At 36.1% G+C, this 19,805-nt stretch overlaps 4 protein-coding genes across 4 annotated transcripts; 3 read left to right on the top strand and 1 right to left on the bottom strand.

Moving 5' to 3' along the window:
• Nucleotides 1-2,063: 2,063 nt before the first annotated feature.
• LOC112093039 (wound-induced basic protein) lies at nt 2,064-3,717 on the top strand. The gene is made up of 2 exons (XM_024170641.1): nt 2,064-2,231; nt 3,406-3,717. Exons 1-2 carry the CDS (start codon nt 2,161-2,163, stop codon nt 3,476-3,478), a joined length of 144 nt encoding a protein of 47 aa, XP_024026409.1. The 5' UTR covers nt 2,064-2,160; the 3' UTR covers nt 3,479-3,717.
• A 2,727-nt stretch (nt 3,718-6,444) lies between these two features.
• LOC21390422 lies at nt 6,445-7,987 on the top strand. The gene has a single exon (XM_010105867.2). It carries the CDS (start codon nt 6,659-6,661, stop codon nt 7,985-7,987), a length of 1,329 nt encoding a protein of 442 aa, XP_010104169.1. The 5' UTR covers nt 6,445-6,658.
• Nucleotides 7,988-11,714: 3,727 nt separating this feature from the next.
• Nucleotides 11,715-14,698, top strand: LOC21390421 (galacturonosyltransferase 8). Its single transcript, XM_010105866.2, has 3 exons — nt 11,715-11,992; nt 12,436-13,683; nt 14,029-14,698. The coding sequence occupies exons 1-3, from the start codon at nt 11,828-11,830 to the stop codon at nt 14,302-14,304; spliced, it is 1,689 nt and encodes a 562-aa protein (XP_010104168.1). The 5' UTR covers nt 11,715-11,827; the 3' UTR covers nt 14,305-14,698.
• Nucleotides 14,699-15,308: 610 nt separating this feature from the next.
• On the bottom strand, nt 15,309-19,612 carry LOC21390420 (putative G3BP-like protein). Its single transcript, XM_010105865.2, has 10 exons — nt 19,409-19,612; nt 18,726-18,778; nt 18,468-18,605; nt 17,751-18,039; nt 17,453-17,673; nt 17,071-17,248; nt 16,837-16,958; nt 16,692-16,751; nt 16,349-16,412; nt 15,309-15,889 (listed from the first exon to the last, which is right to left on the bottom strand). Exons 2-10 carry the CDS (start codon nt 18,774-18,776, stop codon nt 15,612-15,614), a joined length of 1,401 nt encoding a protein of 466 aa, XP_010104167.1. The 5' UTR covers nt 18,777-18,778; nt 19,409-19,612; the 3' UTR covers nt 15,309-15,611.
• Between the last annotated feature and the right edge of the window lie 193 nt (nt 19,613-19,805).

Below are 19,805 nucleotides of genomic sequence, written 5' to 3'. Positions count from 1 at the left end.
CTTTCAGCCACTTGTACCACTAGAATACGCCCAACGCCTTTCTCTTTGGAGGCTTCCCTGAGTCAACGTAGGTCCCGCTGATGTATTGTCGCCTGGACCCACTTATCTCATATTTGTGAATCTTACACCACGCTTGATGGCGTGAATCCTGACGGTCGGATTTGGCAGTTTGATAATAAAGTTTGTAATAAAGAATATTTAAGAGAATTGTATACTTGTATTATATGCCTATATGTGGTTTAGCTCGATTATTAAATTCTCTGTACCAACTGCGTTTGTTTGATCAAGAGGCACCATTTCGACATTATTACAATGACTCGTGCGTTACCAAGCTATGGCCACGCTGGCACTGATGATGAACAAATTATTACAATGCAGTGGTAACAGGATTGGATATCTTTTTCATGCAATATTTAGAAATTTAATTTATACATATATATATTTATATATATTTCTTCCTATTCTAATCAGGGTTGGAGTTTAAAATTCTAAACAGCATTAGGAATTTAGGAGTGTGGATTTACTACTATGTTAAATATGCGACCGTGATATTATGACCTTTCCATAACTAATTGGGTTAAAAGATTTCTGCTATAACTTTCCATAACTAATTGTGTTAAAAGAATTCTGCTATAACTTTCCATAACTAATTGTGTTAAAAGAATTCTGCTATAACTAGTTTATCTATAGCGTTAAAAAAAAAAAAAAAAAAAAAAAAAAAAAGGGTTAATTGATAATATACAATCTAGAAATATTAGTTAAAGAGCAAACTGGCTCTCTAATTTTTAGCAGGCACGGGTTCCCTTTGATAAGGATGGTGTCGTCTCTGGAAGATGGGTGAATGCAAATATGCGCTGTTGTTTGAAGGTTTATATCCTGCTATGCAATTTGTCTTTCAAAGCCTTCTCCGTTCCCACATAATCCTCTCACCGGTGCGTCGTTATCGGAGGTTTGTGTTAGCGATGCTTTACGTTTTTTTTTTTTTTTTGCTACAAATGAGCGGCGACGTCATTTTCGCCATTTTTTGAGTGTTGTTTTGTAATAACAAAGGTGGTTTCTTATCTTCCAATTTAGTTTGTGTGTCTCATCCAATCAAGTTAAATTTTTGATGGTGTGGGTGGTGATGTTCGTCTAGAGATCTCTCAATCCCGTGTTGTTTATGTCTCCTTTATTTGGGGGTTGGTTTCAGTCGTTTGGATTAGTCCATCGACTGTTGACTTCGTCTCTAAAGAGCTTTGATCATGCTTGAGTATTTTTTACCAAACGGGTCTTTCCCCATTGAGGTTCGGTACGTGTTTTTGTCATTGTACTTGTGACAATTTTCTAGTGGATCCAGTTGTTTGGGGTCGACTTCCCTTGTATTTGGGGTCATTTGAGACTTTCAATGAAATTTCCCCATAAAAATCTTAATTATTTAAATAAGCACAAAAGTTAGTGGCATCGGTGGGTTTTGAAAAAGTTGCGAGTTCGATCTCGTGGTGTATATAAAGAAAGCGAAAAAAATCAGAAATACCACTTAAAACGGTAAAAAAATATTATTTATGTCACTCAACTTAAAAAATAAACAATTGCTATTCAATAAATAAAGAGAAAATAAAAGATAATAATGACACCTAAATATTTAGAATAACACCAATAATAGACTTGCACAAAACCATAACAAATCATATGCTTTTCTCATTAAAAAAAAAGCACAATTAATATTACTTATTTAATTAAGTACATTAAATTGTTAATTTGAATAAATAAAAAAAGAAAATAAGAGACATTTTATTTTGATAAATTAATAAATTAATAGTTTCTTAATTTATCGATTAACTAAAAATCACTAATTAGTAGATTTCTTTAGTCCCAAGGCTACCAATTTTCTTGCTAGATGTCTAAAGAGCCCAATTTTCTTGCTAGCTGTGTAAAAGCCCAATTTCTTCACTTGTATGTGTAAAGCGCCCTTTTCCAAAAGCCCAGAATTAGGCCCAATTCCCAAACAACAGGCCGCACCGCCATACGGTCCATACGCAATATAAAGGCAAAAGTACTGCAGACAAGACAAACCATTAAAGAAGCTGAAGGTTGCAGAAGCTGCGCAAAACATTTGAGAATTAGGGTTAGGGTTTGAGATTGATTTTTTGGGTGCGAAATAAGCAGACAGAAACGGCGACGATGATCTACGACGTCAATTCTCCTCTTTTCCGATCCTTCCTCAGCCAGAAGGGAGGTTCCTCCGATAAGAGGTATCTCATTTCCCAAATCTCTTTCGTTTGCTTGTGCTTTTGGAATTAATTGAATATTTTAGGATTCTTTTGTTTGTTTTTGTTTTTGTTTGTTTGTTTTTTTTTTTTTTTTTACTCAACTGCGATGTTTAGTTAAAGACGAATCAAATTTTGAGCTTATTGACAAGCTTTGAACTTTTCTTGTCGCGTAATGTTTCGATAACTCTGTTATTAGTGTGTAATCTGATTGTTATTATTGTTTTACTTTTGTACATTTTCCCAAATTGCTGTTTCTGTTGATATATTGTTTATAGAACAGTAAAACTGGTATTACCTTGAATTTCGTATAATACTACATTTCTGAAATGTAGTAAATAGTTTGAATTCTTTTTATGTTTACTTGATTGGTATGTTCCTTATGTTCATTCGAGAAATTCCCTTCTTCACATATGGATTAGTTTGTTCTGTTTGGTCTCCTTTGTGCTTTTCTTGGATCATTCAAGCAAATAAATGCAGCGGAATTTTACAAACTAAGAATTCTTTCTTATTATAAAGGGTCTTTTCATGTTTTGGTTTTTCTTTTCACACTGAAATTGCTATAAACTGTTCGTGGATATTATGTATTGGGAATTCTAGTTTTTGATCATTAATGCAAAAACCAGATTTCTATGCTTTTACTAATGCATGCTTTTTATTGGAAACCAACCAGGGTTATCTCCTCTAAGATATGTATCATCTTTTAATACATTTGAGATTTAATCTAATCTTCCGTTGGGTACGAGGGAAAGAAAAGGGAGGGAGAGAAACCGTGTAAGGAAGAGAAAATATGAATTAAAGAAAGGAAGTTGTTTTTTCTTTCTTTATTTTGTTTGGTAATATAGAATGATTCAGAATGAGTGATCAGTTTAATCGCTATTATCAGCTGATATTATTGTATTTTAAAATGAGGACAAGAAAGCAATTTGACTTCTAATGCAAGTTGTAACAAGTTTTCTGTCCAAAAATCTGGGAGAAAAAAATAGTGGGACACATGATTCCTTCTATCTCTCCACTTTTCCATCCTACCAAACAACTTACGTTTTTATCACTCTACTGTGAATCCTTAATGAATTTTTGACCCCTTTTTTTTACCCATTTGGGTGTTCATTGTATTGTCTTTGACATGTGGGTACCACCTTCCGTTTTCTCCTCTCAGGAAAATAGAAGAGCAGAGGCCAAAGGAGCACAAACCTAAAGCGAATGAGAACAAGCCTGTTATGACAGAGTGAAAGCAGCTTGGGATGTCAGCTCTCTCAATTGGATAGTTGGTAGGCTTTTTAAAGGCTGTGAGCTGCCATGAATTGATGAAAGCTTGTTTAGAATGAAGTGTCTATTCGGATGTGGTTGTTATGTTTAGTAAGCTTGTTAATGACACTTTTTTGGACGCCTTTGCAACTCTTGGGTAATTTTGGGGAACGAAAAACAAAAAAGCGTGAAATTTATTTGTCAGTTTGCAATTTTATTGGTATCTGGTGATCTTTACGCTTCTTTTCATGTTTGATTACCCCGGTTCTCCGCCTTGATTTGAAGCTTTAAGTTCTCTACCAGACAACTCTGTTTATCATGTTTTTATCTCTGGTCTCTTTATCTCTTCTCCTTTAACTGGTGGATACAAAAATAGAGTATTTTCTCTCACTAATTCCACCACACACTAAATCCCATAAACCGCGTCATTTGGAATGTTCTTTTTCATTATGTTATCTACTTTATTGACTCTTAAATCTTTTGTTGATATAGGATTCTATAGTGGGTGAAAATGCTTGTCCAAAGCTTAAAAAAAAAAAAAATGCATCTCCTTTCTCTAGTGGTTGGAGAGGAAGGGGACCGTGGTATTCTTTTGCTTTGGTCTGAGCAGAAATTAAAGCTTCTAACTTTTTCATGTTCGCGGGACACATTTTAAGATTTGTCAACTCTAGGGCCACTAATCATGATTGTGTAGCCATTATTACCATTCCAACACGAGGGCAAAGAAAGAATTCTCTCTTTTCAATAATCCATTTGGCAAAAAGATCGCATGTGCCTAATCAGAGACTGAAACTTTACCAATCTGTGGCTCTAAAAGTGTTTAAGATGGTTTCTATCTATTTAGTTATAGCATTGAGTCCCGGCCAAAACGATGATAATGTGAAAACCAGTGTGGTTGTAGGGAGTAGCATGTGTTGCCCATTCTTGCGTAAATATTTCTTGGTGGGGACTGTGGTATTCTGTCCTTTCCGCTCCCCACCCTAACAAAGGAAATTAAAAAAAGAAAAAAAAACTCGGTGGGGTCAGGGTAATAAACTTGCTTAAATGTTTATCTAGGGTGAATTTAACTAGCTAGGCATTTTAGTTATAGCCGGCTTGGGATACATGGAAGCTCTTGTACGGAAAATGCTTGAGAGCACCAGTTGGGTGATGAGAACCATACATTAATAGAATGTGGTTCTACTGCTCTATGCATATCTTGAGCCTGGGATAAGTAGAGGAAAATATGCTAATCATATAGATAGTCCTTATTCCAAGGAATTTGGATACAAGGTAGAGTATACACATGTATACTTGATAAAAAGTTTTCAAAGCTCTTAACTATTTTCCTTGGAGATCCCAAGATACAAAATGGTGGTTTTCAACCCTCATCTTTCGCTTCTTTTCTCATCAATTGAGGACTTTAGATCAAACAGCTCTACTTTCTATAGCATCTCGAACAGAAAAATGCTATTCTTCCAATAAACAATCTGAAGAATGTTGGAGTGCTTCTTCCCAAAAAGATCAATGCTTTATTAGTCAAACATAGAAAAGATAATCTACCGAATTTTCATTGATACCACATTTCCTAACCGAACGAAAAACAACAGACATGAGGGTCCCATTATGAGGTGAGAAAAAAAAAATGAAAAAAATGAAAAAGAAACCTGGGACAAAGGAGTGCATGCAAAGCATGCACTTGAGTAACCATAAGTGGCTGCCCATGTGCACCAGGAGTAGCCTCCCAACCTTTCAATCACCTTTGTCTCCCTCTTCCTTACTATTCCTCTACATACACAAGGCACCCAAATGACCGTTTTTTTTTTTTTTTTTTTTTTTTGTACTACAATGTTGCTTCTACATTGAGCTGAGTAACACGACAATGGTCCAAATTTGGTACGTCTAAATCCATGTGGGTGGAGAAAATGTTATTGTTTGAGAAGACATGTGATCGTATTTTTTTATAAATTTTTATTTTAATTTGATTTTTTGATAAAGACATTTGTTTGTAGTTGGATCTCACTCATACAGTACAGGTTCATCTTTTGTAGCACATCAAGCTTCTTGGAAGATAGTTCTGCTCAATTTCCCCTTCTTTAGATTGCGATTTAGATTGCGACAAACGGCCTTGGGAAACCAAGGATGTGTCACTTTTCATGGATCATCTTTAGGTAGAAATATCACGTAGAAATTTGGTCAGAAATGATTTTAGGAAATTTCCCATCACTAGTGTTTTTACTTTTACTTTGGCTTCCATATTCGTACTTACTATCAATAGTATAGAGATTCGGAAGCAAGAAAAGTGGAGTAAATAATCCACGAAAATTGACAGTTTTCTAAATAAGAAGTAACCAGTTTCCGTTGTGTGAAGACCTGAAGATTGATTAGTCAATATTGTTACACGACCAATTCTTTTTCCTGTTCTCAATGGCTTTTCTTGTTGTGCATTATAGTGCCATAATTGTTGACCTGCAGATCCCATAGTGTAAAACTGTAAAATGATTTTTAAAACCGTAAACATGATTATTTACCAAATGATCCATCTAAAAAAAGTACCCATCAGGCCATCAATTTGGAATTCTATAGCGGTTTGTTATCCCTTAACAAGTTAGTAATCTTTTTAGCCACAAGAATTGGCTTTGGTATATATGAATACACATAAAAGATGCTTAGTGATGAGGAGTACTTAATTTGCTATGCATGGAATTGTATCTTTATTTTTCAGTAAACCCGATTTAAGGCTTTGATGGGATTTATTAGTTAGGTAAATCTGAATTAGAAAGGAACAAATATTGGTAGTTGCGGATATATATGAGAAGGGGAAAGTAAAAACTAGTAAAGTGTCATAAAGCTGTTTCTCTAATTTCCTCTTCTTTTTTTTTTTTTTTTGCTTTGTGAATTATTTCTAAAGTTGCTTTTGATGAAGATGTTAGTTAATATCTCTCTCGTCCTTCTCTCTCTTCCCAGTCTCTTTCCTTTATTCACGCCGCTCTCATTCTAGTTTCCCTTCACTTTCTTATCTCCACAAGAAAAACAGAAAACCAAAACTTTTTCCCACTTCACCATTCCATCACGACGACAACAAGAAAAAAACAAAACAAAAAAGAAAAACCAATCTTTCCTTTCCACAGGTCTGTTTTCCATCGTTCTCTCTCTTGGATTCCAAGGAGAGAAACACAAAAACCATGTCTGAATTTTCCTTGTCAAGAACCGAGAAATACTCTGGTTTGCCTAGTTTTCTCCTCTCTGACTTCTTCCACCTTTGTTTCTTCGTCCTCTCACACCCTCTTTACTTCTCTTACTTTATCTTCTTCTCACCATATCTCTTCAAGATCTTTTCTTTTCTCTCTCCTCTCTTCATCACCACTATTCTTCTCCTTGTTGCTCTTCTCAGTACTGTCTCTCCTAGCTTTGTCCAAGATGATTCCTCCGAGCCCGAGTTGGGTTCTCTGGCTGCCATGTACCGAACCGTTTCGGAGAGATTAAGGTCTAAAGCCGACGGCAACGAGGAGGATGACAACGAGGAGGAGTTTCGACGTTTCGAGGAGTTTGAAGTTTATAAAGTTGTGTTTGATACGTCGGCATTCGAAACTAGAGAAGACCCTTTTGAAGCCTTGGAGGAGGTTGTGAAAGAAACTTGCTTGGAGGCCTCTGAAGCGCCGGTTGACAAGTGTTTGATCCACGAAGACAATGCTGCTGTCTTTTCGAAAGAAGGGTCGGACGAAAATTCTGCGGAAAACCCGGTTGAGATTTCTCATGATCATCGTCATGATGAGAAGGAATTATTTGAGAAGCCAATGGTGGGAATAGCAGTAGACAGTCTGAAATGGTGTTTGCAAGAAGAGAGAGAGTTGGAAAATATGTCTTGCAAAAAGGAAGACAAAGAAGACACAGAAGTCAAGCCTTGGATTGTAGAATCAGAAAAAGTTGATCATCAAGATCAAGATAAAAAACAAGAAGTACTGCTCACAAGAAGCGGATCCAAGGTGATAGGTAGTAGAATAAAGAGCCTAAGTAGAGCAAGTAGCCAAGAATATTTTGCGAGTCCTGACCGCCATTTCGATCATCAGTACTCTTGGAAGTCTAGCATGGATCAGGATTCTCAAACATTTGATTCAAGTCTTGGAAGTTTTGGCTCCATGAGGAAAGAAAAGGAGTGGAGGAGGACATTGGCGTGTAAGCTCTTCGAGGAGCGCCACAATGTCGACGGCGGTGAAGGGATGGATTTGCTTTGGGAGACGTACGAGACGTCGGAATCGAAAAAGGTTCAGTCCAGCAGGAGCAACTCAAAGAAGGGAAAGAAGGGTTCTGTTGAGTATAGTGATATGGATGATGATGATGATTATGAGGATGAGGCAGAAGGGCAATTGTGCTGCTTACAGGCCTTGAAGTTCTCAGCAGGGAAGATGAATTTGGGCATGGGAAGGCCTAATCTTGTCAAGATTTCCAAGGCCTTGAAAGGAATCGGATGGATCACCAATGTGGGCAGGCATGGCAAGAAGCGGTACCATTGAATTAGCTTTCTTTTTTTTTTTTCTTTTATTATTATTTTTTTCTGCTATGTTAATCAGATTGGCATAGGAAAATGTGTATTTTGATTGAGGATTATAAGTAAATATGTCTCTTTTCTCTGTCTCAATGAAATGCTTTCTTTCTTAGTTTGTACTTAGTAGATAATTTTAGCAAACAATAAACCAAGATTGGAGTTCAAGAATCATCATTGAGATCAAGATTAGAACACAAATTTAAAATCTTCTTCATCTCAATGCTCAAATAAGGTCCAATTTTACAAAAAAAAAAAGAGGAAAAAAAAAAGAAGTTCTATTCTTCACAAGCTGCAAGAGAAATTTTTCAATACATGTTTGTCAAGAAAGAAAAATAAATGAATAATAAAAGGGCTCTTAATTAAGCAAAAGCCTGCTTTGTCTAATAATGGAGTTAGGGCCACAAGTTAAATGGGTCATGTGCCATGCATTCTCTCATTGAAAACCAGACACAGTAGTTTGCATCCAACAGCGTCAATGTAACATTTTCTTGCCCATAAACATTATTACATATTAAGTTCTCATTGCGTGTGGGCATCCAAGTGAAGGCCTCCAAATTAAGCTCAGTGTTGTGCTGTTTTGAGTAATGCTCTATGTTTTTTTTTTTTTTTTTTTTAAACTTGACTGTGTCAACCGTTAATTAGACCCTATCTGAGTCACGTCTTCTGTTAAGATAATAATTACGCTCCACAATTTATCATGAAGAGACCGATCTAATTTGGTTGGTAAGACCTCAAATTAATCAGATGAGTTTCTGTGAGCCTTTTGTATGGGGGCAGATGGGGTTACTGTCCTTTTTTTTTTTTTTTTTTCTTTTTTTAGTCCTCTCTTACTGGGGACCTTGTTTCCTTCTGTCTTGAAATTTTACAACATTACGCATAATCAGTGCTACTGATCTGCATAATTTTCTTTTGAAATTAACCAGAGAAATGGTGGTGAAACTTGGAGATTAAGCTTTTTGTTGCTTGCTTTTCCTACGAAAAGGTCACATGTTCAATTGGAGCGTTGGTGAAAAATAACATCTTTATTTCATGAATTATTGTCATCTTGACATAAAGAGCAGATCATTTTGTACATGATTTTACACGCGAGAGAAACTCTTCTTTTTGTTGAATTTGCATTGTTGCATTTCATATGTGAATTCCCAACTACATTATTTATATAGTATGCAGCAGATTTATTAGTCTCTTTTCACCTACCTACCAATACCGTTGTTAGCATGAATTTGGCTGTTGTGCATACTCACCAGTCACCACTTGTGACTACTTAGAACAAGACAAAGATGGGAATTTGTCTTCTTCCCTTTAGTTTCTGCATATTAAAATGGCACTAATTGGGATATAATCTAATTAAGTTGGGTGCAAATCCACTGGTTTTATTTTCTTTGGATGCCTTCATTGTCCAGAGAATAATTTGCAACACCGGGATACTATAGAATACATCAATAATCTATAACGATATATAGAAATGTGAATTATTTCACTATTAATGCATAGTGTTTCAACCAAAACGGCATAGTTTTGATTGAAATTCGCCACTTCTAAATAGTTTTTTCACTGTTCAATCAATGTTCATCTTTTTTTTTTTTTTTTAATCTTTTTTCATATTCTCTTTTATCTGTTGCTTTTTTCCTCTAAAGTTTTATATTTTTCGTTATTTGCCAACTTTCTAACTTTTTCTTTCATTTACCTAAATTAATTTTTTTTAATAATAACACGGTAATTAAAACTTAATACTTAAATTACTCCTTACGTGCATCACACGAACTAGTATATACATATATTACGAATTTGAATGTTGGAATTGTAAAATGTAACGATATACTTGAGAATGTTAAAGCTTGCAATGCTAGTATTATTTAACGATACTCGAAAACTTTGAACGGTCTTATAATTGTAAAATGAAACGATATATTCATGAACCGGTATTGGTGTATTAAATTAAATCCACGGACCACAAAACGACCCATTTAGTTCTCTATTTTTTCATTGCAGTGCACCTGCATTGGAGATGGGACATTATGGGTATTTTTAATAAATTTAAGGGAGGGACATTATGGGCATTTATCATTTTAGAGAGGGACGTCGAGGCACTTTTCGAAATTTTGACTGTCGTGGGGTGTACTAATTAAGTTTGATCAAAGTGTCGATGTAATTTTCTCAACTTTGTAAAATAAGAATCAAATCAAATTAAGACAAAGAAATTAAGGGTATCTTTGGTAGGAGTCTTGGATAGATTTATGAGGATGAAAAATGTGAGAAGGATGGTAAGCACTATCGTTATAAAGTTATTTGATAAGAGGGATGATGATTTAAAACGATAAATTCTAATTTATTTATTTATTTTATTATTTAATATTAATTTTCTGTGGAACATAAAACAATCATTTTAGTATTTTGTTTTTTTATTTTATTTTATCATGATAGTCTTTTTTAGCTTAAATTTGATGGATTTGTTGAATTTTTTATACTTCCCCCCTCCAATCAAACAATGGATCACCTCTCTCCCTCCCTCTAACCAAATGCACAAAAAAATTACACTTAACAATTTGCTATTAATTTCAAAATGAAAAAAGAAAACAACTACAATGAGGTTAAAAGGAAATAATATAGGGTATAAACTATATACTTAACTGTCAATAGAAATTGTATAACTGTGAAAATGCATAGAGAAATTGCAAATGTAACAATAATGATTTATCTTAAATTGATTTGCAAAGATTTTTTTTTTCCTTAAGAGGTCCTGATTTCTCGCATAAAAGACGTAGCAATCCTTCAAAAACATAAAAACAATAAAAGAAAACTAACACAACATTCTATAATTTACGCACTCAATAGAATAAATAACAGTATTAATTTAAAATCTTCAAAGTTATGGACTTAGAAAGAGATTGTCGAAACTCAAAATGGAGGAGATTTGTTTGTTGGATAAGAAAAAGGATCTTATTCCAATCATAATTTGTAATTACCAATCAATTGATATGAGGCAAATGCTTAAACTATGTTTATTTTGTGTAACAATAATTTTGTGAAAGTGAACAGCAAATAATTTATCTATTGTATACCAATATCCCATATTTTAAAAAATTATGATCACACAAAATAAATTCATATAACATCGCCATTACTACATTTTTTGTTCTTTTTTTTTTTTTTTATGGGAAGCGCCATTACCACATGTTACATTGTAAGATTTATTTATTTATTTATTTATTTTATTATTATTATTATTATTATTATTATTATTATTTTGATAGAAATGGTAAGATTGGTTCTTGCTAGTCACAAAAGGCAGACCCTTGTCTTTACCATTCCATTTCTAAGCGGTGAAAATTGAAGAATTTATTTATTAACAGAAACAATAACTAATGAAATAAGACTAAAATCTATCCGTTTGCAAAAAAAAACATTAATCCGAAAAATAATATTTTAGATAGAGTAAGATAATTAATTCTTACACTATTACATAATTTCTCTTTGATTAACAATCGTATTGACCAGTCCATTAATAAATCTCAAGAAGAAGCATAATATATAATATTAGACTTTCCTTCAGAGGCCGTCGGTCAGAACACAATCCCGCGTTACCGCCACTCGTTGCCAGTTCAGGTTCACATCCGCCATTTCCCTAAAATTAAAACAAAATAAAAAATTAAAAAAAATTACTTTAATTTAAATAAATATAAACATCACTCATTTTCACCGTGAGTTTCGTTTCTTCCTGAAAAAGAGAGTGTGAGAGTAAGGCCTTGAAGAAGGAAGGCAAAGTGTGAGATCTCTCTCTCTCTCTCTGCAAAATCGAAACCAGAAAATGGCGAACCTGAGAGCGCCGTCGCGCCCAGGACCAGGACTTGGCCGGAGTTTGAGCTTTTCGTTCAGAGCGTTGGTCTCCGCTGTTGCTGTGGCCGTCGTCTTCTTCTTCTCGCTCTCTTTCCTCTTCACTTCTCGCACCGAATCGTCTCATCTGAGCCACTTTGTGAGTGTTCTTGTTTATCTTCCCCTATCTCTCGCTATGGATCCTAATAATTTGGAGCATATTGAAAATGAAAACGAAAAATGAACTGATCTGTTTGTATTCTGTGGATTTACGGTGTTGAATTGCTTCTCTTCGTAGAATCTAGAACTTACAATATTCTGGATTTCTCTCGGATTTGTTAGATTTTCATATTCGTTTTCGTGTTAACTTGGATCCGTGGAAAGAGCTTTTGCTCGCTCTAGATCCGAATTCGAGATACCACCGCCGGTAGACAAAATGTTTTCCCGAGAAAAGAACAATTTTCTTTCGTGAACTTCATTAGCGGAAAAAGGAAAAAAATCACAAATGTTTTTGGCAGAATTTTCAGTTTTTAGAGACGTGTTTATGGCCTGAACGATTGTAGTCTTTTAACCAAGGTTTCTGGGTGGTATTTGTTAAATTAGGGTTTAGGTTCGGGTTCTTATGGAATCGGAACTACGAGGAGGACCATGCTGGCGCTTAAATCAGACCCTCTCAAGCCTCGCCTTGACCAGATCCGGAAGCAGGCTGAAGATCACAAAGCCCTGGCGCTCACTTACGCCGTCTTTGCGAGAAAGCTCAAGCTGGAGAACTCGAAGCTCGTCAGGGTCTTTGCCGAACTCTCTCGAAGTTACAATGATCTCATTAACAAGCCTTCATATCAAGCTTTGTTGCCATCTGATGCACTCTCCATCGACGAATCTGTGTTGCGCCAATTCGAGAAGGAAGTGAAAGAGCGTATCAAAGTCACTAGACAAGTAATTTCCGAAGCCAAAGAATCCTTTGACAACCAGCTCAAAATTCAGAAGCTGAAGGATACAATTTTCCAAGTGAATGAGATGCTGACCAAGGCTAAGAAGCAAGGAGCTTTCTCTAGCTTAATAGCTGCAAAATCAATCCCCAAAAGCTTGCATTGCCTTGCAATGAGATTGATGGAAGAGCGAATTGCTCACCCTGAAAAGTATTCGGATGAAAGGAAACCGACTCCACCAGAATTTGAGGATCCAAATCTGTATCATTATGCTATATTTTCGGATAACGTGGTTGCAGCCTCGGTGGTGGTTAATTCTGCAGTGAAGAATGCAAAGGAGCCATGGAAGCATGTGTTCCATGTCGTGACAGATAAGATGAATCTCGGGGCAATGCAAGTTATGTTCAAGTTGAAGGACTATAACGGGTCACACATTGAGGTGAAGGCGGTTGAGGATTACAAATTCTTGAATTCTTCGTATGTGCCAGTGCTTAGGCAACTAGAGTCTGCGAACTTACAAAAGTTTTATTTTGAGAATAAGCTTGAGAATGCAACCAAAGACACAACCAATATGAAATTCAGAAACCCCAAGTATCTGTCTATATTAAACCATCTGAGGTTTTATTTGCCAGAAATGTACCCAAAACTGCACAGAATTCTGTTTTTGGATGATGATATTGTGGTCCAAAAGGACTTGACAGGGTTATGGAAGATTGATATGGATGGAAAAGTGAATGGGGCAGTCGAGACTTGTTTTGGGTCGTTCCATCGATATGCACAATACATGAATTTCTCTCACCCTCTGATTAAGGAGAAATTTAATCCAAAGGCGTGTGCTTGGGCCTATGGAATGAACTTCTTTGATTTGGATGCTTGGAGAAGGGAAAAGTGCACAGAAGAGTATCACTACTGGCAAAATCTGGTAAGAAATCATCCATTTCTCTCAATAAAAAAACTTATCTTATGCAGGTGTTTGAACGAATCCTAACATATTTTATGCTATAAAAATAATGTTGCAAAAACTGTTTAATTGCAAACTCTGATGTTTGATGTATGTACTGTTTGAGTTATCATAATATGTGCCTGAGACCTGCTGTATAACTCACGAATGATAGTAATTTAGGATTAGCAAGACTGATAGAGGCTCGAATAATTATCACACCATGCTGATGCTATGGTCTACTTCTCATTGTAATCATGTCTTGATGTTTCCTTACTGTTTTTGATCACTGGTTCTTATTAACCATGGTTGCTGATTGTGATGCAGAATGAGAACCGTACCTTGTGGAAATTGGGTACATTGCCACCAGGTCTGATCACATTCTACTCTACCACAAAGCCACTGGACAAGTCATGGCATGTTCTGGGACTCGGCTACAATCCCAGCATTAGCATGGAGGAGATTCGCAATGCAGCAGTTGTGCACTTCAACGGGAATATGAAACCTTGGCTTGATATTGCTATGAACCAGTTCAAGCCACTTTGGACAAAGTACGTCGACTATGATTTAGATTTTGTGCAAGCCTGCAATTTCGGTATCTAAACCGCATAGTTGAAATGTCTACAAGGAAGGTCTCCGCCCGTTCAAGTCAGTCCCACGGCAATATACCTATCTCGTGGGTTCCAGAGCTAGTTGCATGTTATAGCCAAGCGTTATTATTCGCCAATAGAGGAATATTTGCATTAATCAAGTGTAGCATATTTCTGTCATATTAATTTTAGGCTTCTTTATAAACATGTTTATAGGAGTATAATAAAATGGGAGACGTTAATTATTTATTAAGATTGGTGGATACCTATCATCTTCAGAAGGTGATGAAGTCGCCTTAGGAAATTCTTGTCATGTATCTTTAGGCTGTTGAACGAGTGGAAGCTGGAATGTGTTTTCCTAAGAAGCAGGGTCTGATAATGTATAAAGTTATCTTTTTGATCCTCAATTTGTCTTGCTTTTAAGGTTTTTTTTTTTTTTTTGGGTGCACTTTTCATTACTTGTTTAGTCTCATTGACTTGTTGTCTTTTTTGCGGTTGTTGAGTTAAAAAGTAAATTTATGTAAGTTGAAAAGTAAATTTATGTGAGAAAACGTTATAGTAAAAAAGTTATATTTGAATTTTTATAAGAGAATATTATAGTAAAAAAATTTGAATTGCATGTGAAAATTATTTGGACTGATGTCGGTGAGAGAATGGAACTAAAGCAGCAATGGTGTGTAGTTATTAGACAAACCCAGTGTGGGTGTCTGCGCGTCTGAGACCTGCCAACATAATCCACCTAATGACGTGCGCTTTCTTTAGGGACATATCTATTTAATAATCTCATTTTTAAGGGTTATGGGACCGAAGTTTCCAAGGTTCGAAACAAAACTAACTTTTACGAGTTTAATGGGTTTGCTCCCAAGCGATTCTACATTCTTTAACGAAAGGATAATGGTAAAAAGACGTTGCACGCGACAGAATATCACGTTAAATCCTTATTACTTCGATCAATTAGAAAACGAAAAAATTGGATAATTCAGCGGAAAATCCAGGCTAAAGATTTGAGCACTTGACTGTCGAAGTGTCATTTTGCCATGCGAATAAAGAGCAAAAGTCCAAAAATTTCCACCAGAAAACAAGAGAAACAAAAAAGGGTCCAAAATGGACAGATTATGTTGTCTTAATTGGATTGCTACAATACTAGCTGAAATTTGAATGACCATCCAACTCAAAACCACTCATGTAAAAATTAGGGGGAAAGAAAGGGTTAGCAGAAAATCCTATAGAAAATTGGACACAGCCCTCTAAATCCTATGCAACAACTTGACAAATCAGTGAACCTCAAAACAAAATCAACCTCTTTCCAAGCTATACTTCTCAAGCAGTAGCAGACACCCGAACTGCCGTACTTTTCACACTTGCATTAACAGCCAAACCACCAGCACGATTCACACGTCCACCATTCTCAGGCCTGTGGTATCCGTCGCCTCCACGGTTTGGTCCCCCTCCCCGACCGCCACTCCTATTTCCAAAGTCTCCCCGGCCACTAAAATCACCACGACCATATCCTCTGCCGCCTCCATATCCACGCACTCTTGCTCCCTCACTCCTGTATCCATTCCCCCGTGCAGATGAAAATCTTCCCCTGCTGTTCCCTGCATATGAGACGATATGCAAGTGAATTAAACAAAACAAAACAAAATAGAAGATGCAAAAACAAACAAAAAGGAGGAAAAAAAAAAAAACGAGGCCCCACATATGTGCCCACAATCCAAATCAAACTTCATAAATTTAAGCAGATGAATATTTCCAGTAAATAGTTTTGAGAGTTTTACTTAAATTGGCATTGTAATCATTCCCAAATTCATCCAAAAGTCGATAAGTTTGTTTTTCTCAAAAAAGTACTGCTAATCCAGCCCAGTTTTGACACCACAAAAACATAACTACGTAATCATCCTGTCTACTAATCTAGTTCCTGCACCAATAGAGAAGTTGGGGGAATTGTTTTCCACCAGGTTACATCGGGCTGCATTTATGAGATGTATTTAAAACAGAAAAGAAAAAAGAAAGAATAACCAACAACTACAGAAAGAAATCCATGAAGGCAAACTTACCCCGATTGGTAGACCTCTTTTCCTCAACAACAACTTGCCGTCCATTGATAGTAATAGGTGATGCCTGCAACATGCCAATATCAATAACATATTTCACACAAACTTAGAATTATGAGATTTCACAAAGATGAAAGAAGTAACAAGTAATAAGAATTGTCATGCTTGTTACAATTAGTCGAGTTCCCATGCAAACAGAAAAAGCGGATCATATAAACAGTGGTTCCAAAAACTCTTAGTGTTACTCAAGTAGATTTCAATTCTTAAAGTTCGCCATTTGGCTTAAACTTTCAATGCAGCACAGTTTTAAAAAAAAAAAAAAAAAAAAAAAAAGTTCTTGCAATACCTCTATAGCACTTTGAACAGCACTTGCCACTTCGAACTCCACAAAGCCAAAACAAAATCCCTGGTGATAGACCGGATATTAATTAAACTATTAGAGAAATTGTCAACAATGAACAGCAGAGAAATGTCCATTGAGTAAAGCATACCTTTTGGCTCCTAACTTGTATACCATTGTTCTTGATAGGTCCAAATTTCTTGAATTCATTCTCAAGTAGGGTAGCTGTTGCATTTAGAGGCAGACCTTTTATATAAATTGAATGACCATCCGCTGTTCCAAAACAAACAACCAATAAGAATATTATACCAAGTATGTATGCAAATAAATGTCACAAAAATTTGTGATTTAACAACCAGACCTAAAACTACAGATAGGTACACACCTTCAATCTCTGTATTGTTACCATTCTCATTGACATTTGTGTTGTCAGAAGCCGGTTCCTCAGGAACTGGGATTGGAGTTGGAGCAGCTGGTATTTGTTCTTGGATCTTGTTAGTCGTCCTCAAAGAAGCAGGTGGAGGAGCTGAAAAGGGCGCAGCACTCTCCTTCATAACCTTAACCTGAAGACAAAATATAGCAGTATTACTCTATCACCCAAATGGACAGCATAACATCTAAGTAGAAAGAGGTGAGTAAAACAGAAACACATAGCAAACCTGCTAGTGCCAAAAATACTACTTTAGCGAACAAAAAGAAGAGAGCACTGCCGTAAACAATTACAAATAGAATAATAAAAAGCACCGTTCTATATGGTAACTACTCACAATAAAGGCATATGACTTCTTTGGCACTTCTTCAATCTTGGAATTAGATTCAGCAATGGGTGAATCACCTGGAACTTCATCAACAACCTCAGGTTCTGGTGTTTCCTCTTCTTCAACTAAAACTTCTCCGTTTTCAGGGTTGTACACTTCCTCCCCATCAACACTATCAGACTCATCAATTGCAGGCTCAGATATGTGACTCTCATGCACGGTAGAAGAATCTGCAAGAAGGAATTGTAAACGTCAATACACAACAAGCACAGCTATAATTCAAAAAGAAACTGCTTTTTCACATTACCCTGCTCAGGAGTAAGAGGACCCTCAACACCATCAACCAAAGCCTGGTTCCCATTTTGTTGTCCATCATCATCTACATATCTGAACACGTCGTTCAAAACAAAGTAACCTGGGTCTTGCGGCGCCAAGAAGAAACTCTGAGTGAATTTCCTCCTCGAATTGTCAATTCCAATGAGATATCCGGTCACAAGAACAAACACACCACCGTTGTAAGAATCTTGAGCATCCACGGATGTGATATCTGCACGGAGTTTCCCATAATCAAGTGAAAGAATCTTCTCATTGATGGCCTGCCCAGAGATAATTGAATAAATAAATAGAAATAAAAGAGAAAAATAGATTTTTTCTAGTTCTAAAGACACCCAGAACACTCTGCTTAGTGCTGATGAAACGCTTGAAAAAAGGAAAAAAAATAACTGAGTATGCAAGACGCATATTTCCATTTTCTAAAAAGTGTGAGATAGTAAAAACGACCACATGTTAGACATAGAACAATTAACTGGGCTATTTCAGTTGAGCCCTTACACCCCATACTACCAAATAAAAAAGAACAAATAAACGGAAAAAATTTGTCTCCGCAATAAGAACACTTCTTTACCAATAAATTCAGTAAGAAGCTCTACAATAAAATAAATACATCACAAATACTAACAAGCACAAATTTAAGCTGGCAACATGGTGAGCTAAGAACAAAAAACAGAGTGTGATAGGGACTCACTTGCATGGTGGTTGTAATACTCATGATTCCATTTTCTTCAGGGCGGCCAAGCTTACTACTATCCTGATAAAACCGGTGAACAAGCTCGGGGGATTTATGCAAGATAAGGTAGTACTGATGAACAAAGGCGTTACCAACCTAAACTCGACGAAATACACAATCAGATACGATTAGTAACCAAACAGAACAACAAGACACCAATGGAATTAAGCTTGAGATCATATTCAAATCAAAGTTTATATTGAAATCAATACGTACAACATCAGCAGCAGGAGTCCCAGCTGGGGCTTGCTGCACTTCAGACGCCATTACTGCCCAATCACCAAAAGCCGATGGAAACAATGAAAACCACTAACACAAGTAAATGCCTCAATTAAAAATGTTTTAAAAGAATATGCCAGTGTGCCAAAAGCACCAGTAAGCCATCGGTTCAATAACTCTAAATCTTACTGAAGAGATTCCATAAGTTCTATCAACCATAACCATAAATGAATTTCCGACTAGATACTTAATTCAGCAAATATTGTTGTATAATCTTATAATTAACTAGCTCCGAAATACGGATTCTATCAATCTCTTAAAACAATTTCTCGGGAAACAAACATAATGTAGGGTAATGCTTCAACCCATTTCTCCCGCTACAGCATAAACTATCAAACCCTGGTTTAGCACTCCCGATGTTCAGCATAAATAAGCTCGAGAAAGAAAATAAAAGAGAAGAAAAAAACAACACCAGAAATCAACAACGAGAAAGCGTGTTTATATTTTCCTCAAATTCTTCCGAGAAACAAACAGGTGAAGATCAACGGCTTCGAGATGCCATGGCGATCCAGCAGAGATTTCTCGGATTAAAAGCATTCACCAGGCGAAATCAGATAAATATCGCATAGTGAGAGAGAGAGAGAGAGAGAAATGAGGAGAACAAGCAAAGATGGATATACCTGACCAAGAGAGAAGCTGGATCGGAGGGAGGAAAGAGGTGAGAGAAGGTAGAGGATTGGAGGTGCTCTGCTGCTTCTCTCACCTCCCAAAGCTATGGAGGTTTGTTAGGGTTTTGAGGTAGAGCTGCTGGATCCTGAAGAGGCGCGAGAGCGTTTGGGCGGAAAAAGGAGGGAGACGAAGAGAGAGAAACTGGGAAAAGGGTTTTCCAGGTATCTATACTATTATTATTATTATTATTATTATTTTCTTATTATTATTGCTGGTATAAAGTGTTGTATGGCCGATGGCGGTTGTAGTGTATTTGTGTAAGAATTCTTTGTACTCCGGAAATTTAAATAGATAAAAAGAGTTTCAATTAAAAAATTTTGAGAAAATAAAATAAATACCTATTAAAAT

This window comes from Morus notabilis, unplaced genomic scaffold, assembly GCF_000414095.1.
Source record: "Morus notabilis unplaced genomic scaffold, ASM41409v2 Scaffold158, whole genome shotgun sequence".
NCBI classification, from domain to species: domain Eukaryota; kingdom Viridiplantae; phylum Streptophyta; class Magnoliopsida; order Rosales; family Moraceae; genus Morus; species Morus notabilis.
Note: the sequence above shows the minus strand (reverse complement) of the source record. Positions and strands in the feature narration are given on the sequence as shown.

Coding starts and splice junctions, on each gene's coding strand:
- LOC112093039 (XM_024170641.1), top strand. CDS start 2,161: ATGATCTACGACGTCAATTCTCCTCTTTTCCGATCCTTCCTCAGCCAG. Junction 2,232..3,405: donor GGAGGTTCCTCCGATAAGAG/GTATCTCATTTC, acceptor TTCTCCTCTCAG/GAAAATAGAAGAGCAGAGGC.
- LOC21390422 (XM_010105867.2), top strand. CDS start 6,659: ATGTCTGAATTTTCCTTGTCAAGAACCGAGAAATACTCTGGTTTGCCT.
- LOC21390421 (XM_010105866.2), top strand. CDS start 11,828: ATGGCGAACCTGAGAGCGCCGTCGCGCCCAGGACCAGGACTTGGCCGG. Junction 11,993..12,435: donor CGTCTCATCTGAGCCACTTT/GTGAGTGTTCTT, acceptor TTGTTAAATTAG/GGTTTAGGTTCGGGTTCTTA. Junction 13,684..14,028: donor ATCACTACTGGCAAAATCTG/GTAAGAAATCAT, acceptor ATTGTGATGCAG/AATGAGAACCGTACCTTGTG.
- LOC21390420 (XM_010105865.2), bottom strand. CDS start 18,776: ATGGCGTCTGAAGTGCAGCAAGCCCCAGCTGGGACTCCTGCTGCTGAT. Junction 16,413..16,691: donor CTGTTCAAAGTGCTATAGAG/GTATTGCAAGAA, acceptor GGCATGTTGCAG/GCATCACCTATTACTATCAA. Junction 15,890..16,348: donor AAAGAGGTCTACCAATCGGG/GTAAGTTTGCCT, acceptor TCTCATATGCAG/GGAACAGCAGGGGAAGATTT.